Source organism: Homalodisca vitripennis, chromosome 2 (assembly GCF_021130785.1).
Source record: "Homalodisca vitripennis isolate AUS2020 chromosome 2, UT_GWSS_2.1, whole genome shotgun sequence".
In the NCBI taxonomy this organism is placed as follows: Eukaryota; Metazoa; Arthropoda; class Insecta; order Hemiptera; family Cicadellidae; genus Homalodisca; species Homalodisca vitripennis.
Window position 1 is genome coordinate 210,034,627 of NC_060208.1, and position 13,436 is coordinate 210,048,062.

At 35.2% G+C, this 13,436-nt stretch overlaps 1 protein-coding gene across 1 annotated transcript in view; it reads left to right on the plus strand.

Moving 5' to 3' along the window:
* LOC124355380 (multiple C2 and transmembrane domain-containing protein-like) overlaps nucleotides 1-13,436 on the plus strand; it is a 590,080-nt gene that overhangs the window by 257,388 nt on the left and 319,256 nt on the right. Inside the window, 1 exon segment of the mRNA XM_046806501.1 lies at nucleotides 10,412-10,604. Within this exon segment, the coding sequence (XP_046662457.1) occupies nucleotides 10,412-10,604 (193 nt within the window).

Here is a 13,436-nt window from a genome sequence, read left to right on the forward strand (position 1 = left end):
AGAAAACCTTTTATATATATATATAAAAAAAAAAAAAAAAAAAAAAAAAAAAAACAAGAAACAAGTCACAGTTGAGAGGCGTCATATGTTGTTGATTCCGGCTTGTGCAAGCGTTCCTTTAAAGTGGTCTTGCTTATTCGTTGATGGTTTCGTTGAAAAAAGTACCGTTGGAATTGTTCTAAACAGTTAAAAGTAATTGGTATCTGTTATGTCAGAACACGTTAAACAATTTAAAAAATACCGTTTTGATAATATTAAAACCAATGAAAAATTTTTCAACGCTTTCTCTTATTTATTGCTACCCATGTGCAAAGATATTATTTTTTTATAAAAAATACAAAATGGCGGTTAGCGGCTAAACGACACTTTTATCAATCTATGTTTATAGCACATATTTTGCTTGAAATTATGAATACAATCTACTACAAGTTTGTGAACACCCTGTATAATATACTGATCACTATTACGGATGAACAAAGTACATTCTGTTGAACTGAACTCGTTGGATAAATATGGAAGTGCGTAGAAAAATATTCATGAATGATATCTCTAGTAAATTTATGTTAGTATTATTTATTCCCTTTCATTCTTCCATTAAAAAGTGGCATGTCAAATTATTTAATTTGATAATTATTCAAAATTATTTAATAATACATTTTAATTTGTGCTTTTATTAACATGAGTAGGCCTACACCATTCTCATTAATAAAATATCTGTGGTTATTACGAACATTTTGGTAATATGTAGTCCAGTCGCTTAAATTTTAATTTTTAGTTTTGCCTTATTATTATTTTCATCGTACTCAGTTGTCATTTTACCTGTACAGTGGATATAGTAGTTTTTCATAATTACCAGTTCTTGATTGTTTTTAGTCCTATATTATGAACTTTAATTTTCTATTGCGATTAGTCTATTACTGAGTTACAAGCAACTTATTGTAATATTTAAGTGCATTTTCATCATTGAATTCATCTTGGTACGTACACAATTCTCTTGTAATGTTTGCATTCAAAGCACCAAATGACTGATACCGTTGAAAATAAATAAACACTCCTTGCGCTGAACAGTGTGACAGTAGTACACTATAAATAAGCCCAACCTCACCCCTTTGTTAACGAGACTGCTTACGACAGCTTACGACCAGAAGCTCGAGACAAAGTACTGTGTGGGAGTTAGTTCGGTGTGTTACATCTGATCAGATACAGAGACAGAGACAGAGGATTCTAGTTCAATCTGCCTCCGTAGTACAGCTTGCTCTCTCTTCTGGATTATTTCTTTGTTAAATAAAAATGAAATATTGAATAAGTATCAATCACTCGTGGGACTGAAAAATTCCATATCTCTGTCTGTCCGGAGGATATCTCGAAAGCGAACTGACATATAGACTTGGTTTGCATCAAGCTTCATATACAGGGTGTCCCGTAACTCTCTGGACAAAGGTATACCACATTATTGCTCAGGTCAAGACATTCATATTTCACCATATGAACTTGGGTCTCCAATGCTTAGTTTTCCATCTGTCTATCTGTATGTGTTTTGTATAAAAGAATTAATAACTTAGAAAGTAATAAATTAAATTGTACCAAAATTTAACTAAAATTTTGACGAGAGCAAGACCATTTACTGTATAAAATATCATGAAATTATCTTTTGAGGTTCTCAGCGAATAGCCAACAACACAAAACTGAATAAACGGCAGCTATCAATGTGGGCATGTCTTGTCACAGTAAATCTGCTATAAATCAGTTATTTATTATTCGGTTTAAAATAATTTTAGTGTCATTAAATTTGTGATAAAATCCTCTAAAAACTGATATTCTTTTAATTCTTGAGAAACATTGCTGGTTTTTAAGATGTTCAGATGTTCAAAGTTTAAAAGTTTTAATGGCCACCTTTTGAAAAAATTAAAGATAATTTCATGATATTATTTTCAGTAACTAGCCTTGTTGTTATTAACATTTGAGTCATATATGGTATAATTTTATACATTAGGTTGTTTCTTAAGTTGTTATTTTTTTATAAAAAACACATACAGACAGACAGATGGGAAACTAAGCATCAGAGACCCATGTTCGTATGGTGAAATATATTTGTCTGGACCTGAGCAATAACGTGGTGTACCTTTGTCCAGAGAGTTACGGGACACCCTGTATATTGTAAAAATAATAAAACCAAACATTTACAAGTCTAACATAAATATCATATAAGAAAAGCTTATTGCATGTAAAGTACGCAAACCAATTTATCTACACATTATTCGGGGTGTTAATTTTGACTGATGTTATTTAGAATTTCTAATATCAGAGTGATAGAATAAACGTTATAAGCGTGTAATATTAAATAACTAAATATATTTTGTAGGAAATACTGGTTTAACCAAACTTATTCTCAATAATACTGGACGGTGAAAGGTCAGTCTGAGACGGAAGTCTGCCGCCAGTAGGAGCACAATTCCCTCATACATCACACACAGTTCCTGTGGGTACGGTTAAACACATCTCGCAAAGTCGTACTTCCTTGTTCCAGTTTCGTCAGCTCGCGTATCCCACACATCGCACTAAGTCTTGTATCATGTCTCATGGCTGTTCCACTATTCCACTTTCCGGAAAGAACTTAATCATATTCCAAAAATGTTAAAAATTTTAAACATCATTAGGCTACTAAACAGAGCACGTTAAAAAATATAAATATGAAACAGCTGAAAATGTGGAATAATTTTTAAATATATCTTACGTAAAGTCCGCTTGTTAACACGCTCTTTTGATTTCAAGAGCAACTAACTGATGGGCTATTCTTATAATTCTCGATTCTAAATTTGTGTTTGGGTCCGAAATAGGTTGATTAAAATAAATTCCTTTCAATTTAAAACAATTTTGAAACACTTTTCCTTGATGTACTATAACATTTGCAGACATTTTGGCCTTTTTGAATATTGATGGAAAAGGTTAAATCAATCATTATTCGTCGTTATTCTACGGATAATAAGTTAGGACCAAAAAATTATGTACTGGTAGTGAAAACTTCTAGAAACAACTGGGAAATGCCTTTGTCAAAAGAAAATATCCTTCAAAGTTCATAAACGTGCAAACTCTAATGTTAACAAACCCTAAAAAATGATTATGTAAAATTTATAACGAAATAATTCCCGGGCTAATATAAAACAAATAATATTCTAGCAATGCACACAACAGTTTTAAATCTTTACCAATTAAAAAAACGTATGTTCAAAACCACGCAGACTAGTGTTTAGTTGAGATACTAACCTGAAAAATCTTCTAGTGCGGCCCAAATTTCCACCTATTGAAATTCAATATTTAGAAAAGAACAATTTAAGTATAAACCTTGTAAAGACAAACGTTTTAATACGTCAAATTGTTTTACTAGTAGCTTCCTCTTTTTGTAGCTTTATTTATGGAGATTAAACATTTATTTTATGTTGACAAATATACCATTTTAACGAGGGGGGATTTTAGGCTATAGTGACCATGTTAGGTATAAATTTGTCTTAATTATTATCGGACACCTGCAACAGGTGTCTATAAAACAAAGTATGTGTAAAGCAAAACTCAATCTTAGTTGTTGAATGTTTTCAACTATAACGTTACAAACTACATTCTCAGAAACCTTATCTTGCTTCTGGTGCAATGCCAGATATTGTAAGAGATAACGCGGCACAAGCGAACCCAAGTTTCCAGCAAACTGAGCTCTACACGATCCGACAAACGTGTTAGGGTGATCCAATTATCGGTAGGTGCGCGTTAATGAAGCCCTAATCTCATTACTACTGTTTACACTGCTTTCTGCTTGGCCTTTATACTCACCCACTTGTCACCAATATATCTATTCCATTATAGAATTCATTCACCCAAGCTAGTACTGTGGCTTGGACTGTAAACCTGAACGCAGGTGGTTTTATTGTTCCATGAATTTACGTAATCCAACGTTTAGACATCTTTGACTACCTCTGTCCTGTTTAAAAAATCGTCAACATAAAGTTTAATTATACTGGTAAAGAAGCAGTATAAAGTGCAATTGGTATTCACTGATCAAAGAATTTAACTCAACGAGCGTTTCAAAAACTTAGACTTATTTAATGTTTGTACAAATCTTAAAGAATTTCCCAATATATAAATACAAGTGATTCAAAATAATTCAGCAATATTCGAAAATAATTTAGTAGAGTACAAATTTTGAAAAAAGAAAATTACAACAACAACCGACGATTATCAGTACTTTGAAGATAGGAGGATTTTGTTGGAAACACTATTTTTCTGGAAATTTTCCACCGTTCAGTGATACAAGTAACACTACGTTTCAAGAACTGAAATCTGATCTCTTCTTCAGGTAAATGACTAGAGTCTGCATTATTACAATCTGGGTTTAGGTAAACAAAACATGCTAGAGCGTTGTGACACGCATACGACATGAACCACAATAGCCATGTTATACTATTCCATGAACAATAACTGTAAAACATGCTCTTAATAAAAACTAAACTCTATATTCCCAGAGATTTAGAACAAGTGCCGCTCTGACTGACGTGGCGAATCACGATAACAATCACAGTGTTACAATCACGATAACAATCCACCACTCACAGCAATCGCTTCCCCCTGTCAGGACTTGCCGCTCACCCTCTAGGTGTCACAATTTATCGGTAAAAAATACACGAGAAACGCACAGATGACCTGTTTTTCAAGAGCAAGGATGTGCTGGTGGCTAGGATCCAAGTGCACAATAAACTAAAATGTGGATTAGTGTCAAAAAATGTAACCGTTGACTGACGCCACCAATGCTGAACGAATACGAGTACTCTTCCCAAAATAAACCAAAGTATGTGAACTGTCGGGCACAACTATCCTTCCCCATTAATTCCAGAAGTCTCCCAGTTCAGACCTCTGTCCCGCTGGCAATCTCTCCTCCTCGACTTCTCTGCCAATGGCGCAGTGTACGGGGTACAACGGTTATCGCACGATAACCAGATTAAGCAACGTCAAGTGTGACTGCTGCTTGGATGGGCGACCGCTGAGCGATCCTGTCCTTGCAAGCGGTCCGCCTGCCCGGCCGTTGGTGGTGGTTCGGAAGTCACCAGGTTAAGTGTCAGAGAGGGCTTGTTAGCCCTAACTTCACCTGATAAAATTAGACATCTTTACTTTACTTTCTCTACTGTCACGATCAGCTATGCCAGCAGTTTTACAGGTATCTCCTCCGGACTAGCAAACTGTCGGTGGGATAGACAACTCACTGTAGAAGAGGTCTGGGCAGGAATCAACGAATTGAATCATGAGGAACGCTTAGGTATAATTATTTTAAGGAGAGACCGATCCCCTTTTAAGCCTTATTCTGTCCACCCTCATGGGCCACTGGCCTGTGCTAGGATCATATCAAACAGAATAAGGGGGAGAGTCGATACAGTACAAGGTCGATGGTACTGATACGGCGACAGACAGGATTTGAACCAGCGCTGTCTTTAACTCAGACCCAAAGTCCAACGACTTGGACCGCTCGGCCATCGGCACTCCCAGACTGCAAGAACATAGGCACTCACTGGAGTTTCGTAATTATTGGCCTCAGAGACAAGCAATATCTTCTTTGGATTCTTTAGCTGGTTTTAATCGAGGTAGCATTCATAATCGGAAACTTTATTGACGCTTTTACACAAGATAGTTTGTTGCATTTTAATTACAGTAACAGCTTATTTAAATAACAGCTGTTCAAATACTGTAAGATTAAGGATTATTTGGTTTGCATGTGTAATACGTATCCTTCCTTAAAATGGTTATTTCTTAACCGATTTTCATAAATTAGGTGTCTTTGGAAACAAAACATTATTTAGCACCTTTTTTGTGTCGCATACGATTTTGATGAAAACCGTGGTTTATTAGATATTTCATAAAACACAAATTAAATGGCCGCCATTTTGAAAATATGATAACTTATTTTAAAATATTTTGTTATGACAATAGTACCTTCTGATATGGACCAGTTACCAAGTTTTATAACAATTGAAAAGACAAAAATAAATTGTTTTAATTTAAAAAAACAAAAAAAAAAAACAAAATGGCCACTAAACGGAATGGAAATTGGAAAAAAACTTATTCTTTACTGTTAGCTTATAATCACACATAGAATCTGAAAATGCATAGCCAGTCCAACATTTTTGCTACACCCTGTATTGGGCGTGTAATATTTATAGGCAAAATGTAAACTTCAAATGTTTAACACTGATTTAAATAAGTAGGTTTTATGTATTTACCGCAGCCGGCGCGCGCTCGCCTGTACGCGCACACCGTCAGACTTGTCGATGCCTGTGCCGCCACAATAATGCGCTCTTCATTTATTGTGTATTTCATGTATTTTAATGCTTTACACACATAATCGCGGAAGCACTTGTTTATTTTTAATACGATAACAATAACTCTACTACATTATTTATGTTAAAAATGTGGATGTGCCAAAAACAAAATGGAGCGGGTTTTCAGGCTCAAAAAAAAAAGCAGTCAGGATAATTTTAAAACTGAATTATAGAGAGTCGTGCAGGGCATCTTTCGGGGAGCTGGGATTGATGACATTGCCCTGCCTTTACGTTTTTGAGGTGATCGTGTACTGCAGATCGAGATGTGCCTTGATAAGTGGCAGGGACGTTCACCAATATGAAACTAGAGGCAGGGACAACTTGCGAACTCATCAACGCAGACTGACATTATCGCAACACCTCCCTCAGCAGGTGGGTGTCAGAATAATCAACAAGCTCCCTGAGGATATCAAAAACTCCAACAACCTCAATCAATTTATTCAAAACTCGTCTCAGACGCCTGTTAGTGTCTTAAGAGTTTTACTCGATTGATGAATTCATGACGAGCCGTTGGGATGATTGAAAAAATCATGGATCCGAAGTCTGTGTGATTGTGTCGTGAGAATGCTGAGATGTAAGTATGACTGTGAGTGAATGTGTAGTTAGGATATATTTTATGATGCATTTGACTATTGCAATACAATGTTACATATTGTCAAACACGCAATAAAGAGATTATTATTATTATCACACAACATTGTGGGTAATTTTTACACTCTAATTCACGATCTCTTAAGACGAACGGAGTGGAGTCTGAGACAGCCAGATACCAGACGCTGCAATAAAAGGAAGGTAAACTGGACCTAAACTCAAAATTCAATTCAATCAACCGTTCCTACCGTAGCTACGTTACCACAAGTGATGTATTGACCATAAATACATTAATATGTGTTACTGTACAGTTATTTTTAATATTTCCGAGGTAATAAACTCAAAATTCAATTCAATCAACCCTTCCTACCGTAGCTACGTTACCACAAGTGATGTATTGACCATAAATACATTAATATGTGTTACTGTACAGTTATTTTTAATATTTCCGAGGTAATAAACTCAAAATTCAATTCAATCAACCCTTCCTACCGTAGCTACGTTACCACAAGTGATGTATTGACCATAAATACATTAATATGTGTTACTGTACAGTTATTTTTAATATTTCCGAGGTAATAAACTCAAAATTCAATCAATCAATCAACCCTTCCTACCGTAGCTACGTTACCACACAAGTGATGTATTGACCATAAATACATTAATATGTGTTACTGTACAGTTATTTTTAATATTTCCGAGGTAATAAACTCAAAAATTCAATTCAATCAACCCTTCCTACCGTAGCTACGTTACCACAAGTGATGTATTGACCATAAATACATTAATATGTGTTACTGTACAGTTATTTTTAATATTTCCGAGGTAATAAACTCAAAATTCAATTCAATCAACCCTTCCTACCGTAGCTACGTTACCACAAGTGATGTATTGACCATAAATACATTAATATGTGTTACTGTACAGTTATTTTTAATATTTCCGAGGTAATAAACTCAAAATTCAATTCAATCAACCCTTCCTACCGTAGCTACGTTACCACAAGTGATGTATTGACCATAAATACATTAATATGTGTTACTGTACAGTTATTTTTAATATTTCCGAGGTAATAAACTCAAAATTCAATTCAATCAACCCTTCCTACCGTAGCTACGTTACCACAAGTGATGTATTGACCATAAATACATTAATATGTGTTACTGTACAGTTATTTTTAATATTTCCGAGGTAATAAACTCAAAATTCAATTCAATCAACCCTTCCTACCGTAGCTACGTTACCACAAGTGATGTATTGACCATAAATACATTAATATGTGTTACTGTACAGTTATTTTTAATATTTCCGAGGTAATAAACTCAAAATTCAATTCAATCAACCCTTCCTACCGTAGCTACGTTACCACAAGTGATGTATTGACCATAAATACATTAATATGTGTTACTGTACAGTTATTTTTAATATTTCCGAGGTAATAAACTCAAAATTCAATTCAATCAACCCTTCCTACCGTAGCTACGTTACCACAAGTGATGTATTGACCATAAATACATTAATATGTGTTACTGTACAGTTATTTTTAATATTTCCGAGGTAATAAACTCAAAATTCAATTCAATCAACCCTTCCTACCGTAGCTACGTTACCACAAGTGATGTATTGACCATAAATACATTAATATGTGTTACTGTACAGTTATTTTTAATATTTCCGAGGTAATAAACTCAAAATTCAATTCAATCAACCCTTCCTACCGTAGCTACGTTACCACAAGTGATGTATTGACCATAAATACATTAATATGTGTTACTGTACAGTTATTTTTAATATTTCCGAGGTAATAAACTCAAAATTCAATTCAATCAACCCTTCCTACCGTAGCTACGTTACCACAAGTGATGTATTGACCATAAATACATTAATATGTGTTACTGTACAGTTATTTTTAATATTTCCGAGGTAATAAACTCAAAATTCAATTCAATCAACCCTTCCTACCGTAGCTACGTTACCACAAGTGATGTATTGACCATAAATACATTAATATGTGTTACTGTACGGTTATTTTTAATATTTCCGAGGTAAGTTAGATGCACCTTTCAAATAGAGGATCAAAACTTAAAGAGCACTCCCATTTCATAAACTTTATACATTAATAAAATCGGACTCGTTGCAATGGTCGCATTGTCGCGACAGAACCAGATAGTTTCAACGAGCTATCTCTGGTTATATGGGACTGAAGTCGTCATAACTAGATTTATAAATCTTATAAAAGAAACATCAAGATTCCATTTAGCATGATATACGAGAAATTTTAAATTGTAGTCATTTTTTATTTATACAATTATTGAATCATTTGCCTTTTGTTTCGTGTTTTCCAACCTCTTAGCGGTGAACACTAAAATAAAACGAATCACAAACCGTGTATACTTCCAATTCAATATTATTATAGACCGCTATCATATATATTTCCACTAAGATTACTACGCACTTAAAGTTCCCCTGTTCTAGCCTAAAATAGTTCAAGTGTTACTGAAATTATTGCAACTATTCGTTCATCATCACTAATAAAAACTGTTCACGCTGATTTCAGGGACTCAAAACATTACTGTTTGAACTTGCAAGTTAATTCTTTTGAAATTTATCAGGAGATCACAATATCTTCCAGTCGCAATCAATCATTTCATTACTGTGATTTAACAGGAAATCACGTGTAAGTCGCAAGTAACTGCAAATAAGTTTATTTATTTTTCATAATTTATAAACATTATGATTCATTTTAGAGTTACAGTAAATTATGATAACATGTGAGACCTGTTACTGACCTTGACACTGTACAGGAACGGTGGTCGCGCGGACGCAGCAGGGAGAGAAGCTCACGACGCCGGTAGGGGGTGCCGGGTGGTGGAGGAGTTACAGTAAATAGTAATAACATGTGAGACCTGTTACTGACCTTGACACTGTACAGGAACGGTGGTCGCGCGGACGCAGCAGGGTGAGAAGCTCACGACGCCGGGAGGGGGTGCCGGGGGGGGGAGGAGTCACAGTAAATAGTAATAACATGTGAGAGCTGTTACTGACCTTGACACTGTACTGGTGGACCTGACACGCAGGAACGGTGGTTGCGCGGACACAGCAGGGAGAGAGACGCTCACGAGGCCGGGGAGGGAGTGCCGGGGGGTGGAGGAGTCACAGTAAATAGTAATAACATGTGAGAGCTGATACTGACCTTGACACTGTACAGGAACGGTGGTCGCGCGGACGCAGCAGGGAGAGACGCTCACGACGCCGGGAGGGGGTGCCGGGGGGTGGAGGAGTCACAGTAAATAGTAATAACATGTGAGAGCTGATACTGACCTTGACACTGTACAGGAACGGTGGTCGCGCGGACGCAGCAGGGAGAGACGCTCACGACGCCGGGAGGGGGTGCCGGGTGGTGGAGGAGTTACAGTAAATAGTAATAACATGTGAGAGCTGATACTGACCTTGACACTGTACAGGAACGGTGGTCGCGCGGACGCAGCAGGGAGAGACGTTCACGACGCCGGGAGGGGGTGCCGGGTGGCCCGCGGGTGGTGGAGGAGAGTCACAGTACCGACTATGCTGCCGACAACTCTAGCGAACACAGCAGCTCTGTCACCCCCCTGACACAGTCGCCCAGACATCGCCACATCGGCCCTCAACCTACCCCAGGTCAGTGATTATGTTAATCTACTTAATTAATTAAGTAGTGGGAATAATTGTATTTTCTGATAATACAAAAATTAAATTTTATATTTCGTGTTTACATTGTGAAGAGTTTTTGACTTTTTGTGTTTAATACAAATATTATTAACGTTTAATAAAATTATTCAGATATTTATATAAAATTTATTCCCGTTTTACATATGCATTCATCAGTGGCGGAGCAAATATCTCTCTTTTCGTCTTCTATTTTTTTATTCGATTCTGTACTTTACTTGGTTTAAATATATTGCTGCAATAACTAATGAATCGAAATGCAAGTTCTTTTAAAACGGAACATATTAGTGAAACAATACTTGCAACGCTTTTAGAGTGTGCACCTGAACACCTAATAAATATGAAATGATGAAATAATGAAACAACATACAATAGTGTATGATATTCAGTAACTTTTTATTTTATTTTAAGCGTGTTTTTGTGCGCCAATGGCATTTGAATTGAGTATACGAAACGTTTTACGTGAAAACGGTCCATTCTAATTTAGTAATATTTATTTTCCTTCCCATGAATCGAACTCGCGACCTCTTGGTTAGGGAGCCGTAGCCTTACCCCTACGCTACTTTTGATAGGACCCTCATTGCTTACTCAGTGTCAGCTGACTTTAATATACCTATAAATATTGAAAGAATAAGAATGTATTCATTTATTCAAGTCGATCTTTAGAGGTTGGAAGGCATTTGGTAAATTTAGGCTTGTATGGGTACATTGTGTTTTATTCAAAGTTGAAATTTAAAAATTTTCCTCAGAAAAATGATTTGATTTCTTTGACTAAACTTGTGGCCGGAAGCCGATTAGGCGGGTGACGGCTCAACAATGTAGATTGTTCGCTCGTGTGAAAACTTTACTCTTCCGGACTATCCTTCAAATCGGCACAGTTCAAACGAAATTTTACTAGTATTGGAGTAACTGTTATCAGAACCGTTTATTTCACTAATGTACTTTACATGTTTATCAACACGTCAGTTGTCAACATGGAAGGCAGGTGTTTGCTTGTCACAAAATACATTAGCGTGTTTATTCTAGAATGCCACACATATATCGCATTTTCACGTACTAATAATGTAAAAGCGAGTTGAATTATGGATTTACGTGACTCCTGAACCAAGTAGGCTATATCTTGTTTAGGCTGGAACCTTTGCATTCGGAGTTATGTTACTGCCAGCCATTTTCTTCATTTACATAAGGTATAGTTTTTATGAAATAATGTGTTAATATATATATATATATATATACTAGCTGTTTCCCGCGGCTTCGCACGCTTTTCGTAAGTTTTGCCCGCGTATGAGCATTTCTGGTTGAAGTAAATTATATTTCCAACCCCGATGTAGATTTTACCTTGATGTCACGATCAAGAAAATATGTCAAAAATGTATTGTACATGCATAATGTATTTTATTACAAAGTGGTCTACCACTCAACCTTTAAGTTCAACCAAAAATTTAGTTTAGACAATTATACATCATAACTTAGCGCCTTCAAATAGTGTTTCACTGTTTAATATACGTATCTATCTCGTTATTGCAGGTTATAATGTGCAGGCACTTTGAAAACTTTTCTTCATTTTATTCGTTTATATTCACGACATAAGCGAATAATTCAGATAATAACTATCCTATCTTCTAAGTTAGACTAAATTACGGATACATGTGAAATTTAATTGAAATTGGTTCAGTCGTTTTGGAGTTTATTGGCAACATACATCGTGACTCAAGATTTTTATATATATAAGATATACAGTAATGTGGGACTGTGTTTTTGAAACATTTTGGAATTTATAAACAAAAGGTAAATATTATTCAAATTAGTGGAACGTTCAGGAAAAAGGCACAGAAAGCCCTCTTCTCTATACAACTAAAAGTTTCATGAACGTAATTTATATTTTTAAAATCAAATATCCTGATTTAGTAAATATTAAGTAATTCCGAGAGGCGTTGACGTGTCATAAGATATGACTGCAATATAAAACCCATTTAGGGTCGTAAATAGAATTTTTTGGCAAAACCATTTCTCTGTTATTATCATACGTGCTTCACAATATTAAATTAATACGTTGAAATAAATTAGTGAACCGTAAATCTGTTTTAATCCATTTATTTTCATTCCAACGGTCAAGAACAAATGTATTAATAATGAATTAATAATAACTTTGCAGTATCTCTAGAACCAAACGTGCTTTGTCACGTATATGAGAGTGACGTACTCAGAATTTACCTATGCGAATCGAAGAGCTGCTTTTGGTATTAATTATGTTTGGTTATTGTACATAACAATCTTTCTGAACACCTTTTAACAACTTTTCAAAAATTAGGGATAAATGTTCTCCCCTGATCGATAAATAGGAAATAGTGCAGTTTGGGCCACTTTGTCGATTCATGGATACTGCACTGGATAATATTCTACATAATTAAATTCAAATAGGATTTTAGTTTGTGTCTATTTATTTTAGTAAAACAGTCTAAAGTATGCTATAATTTATAAATAAAAAATTATTTATAAATAATTTTGAAATGTTTTAACATTATAAAACGTAAATGCTTCATAGTTATAATTACGATAAGATCAGTATTATATATTTTTAAATAATACAGTCATATTATGTGTCATTTCAATCCCACTACAATGTACGTAGCAAAACCTACATAAATCAACTTTACAAAGTCCTATGTAACTGAACTCCCTATAGTTTTAGAACGCTGTAGACACGGAGAACGATAAAACATGTGTTACTGGTGTGTAAACAACAGTTGTGTATGTCGTATTGGTAGAAGGTAATCTCAAGTC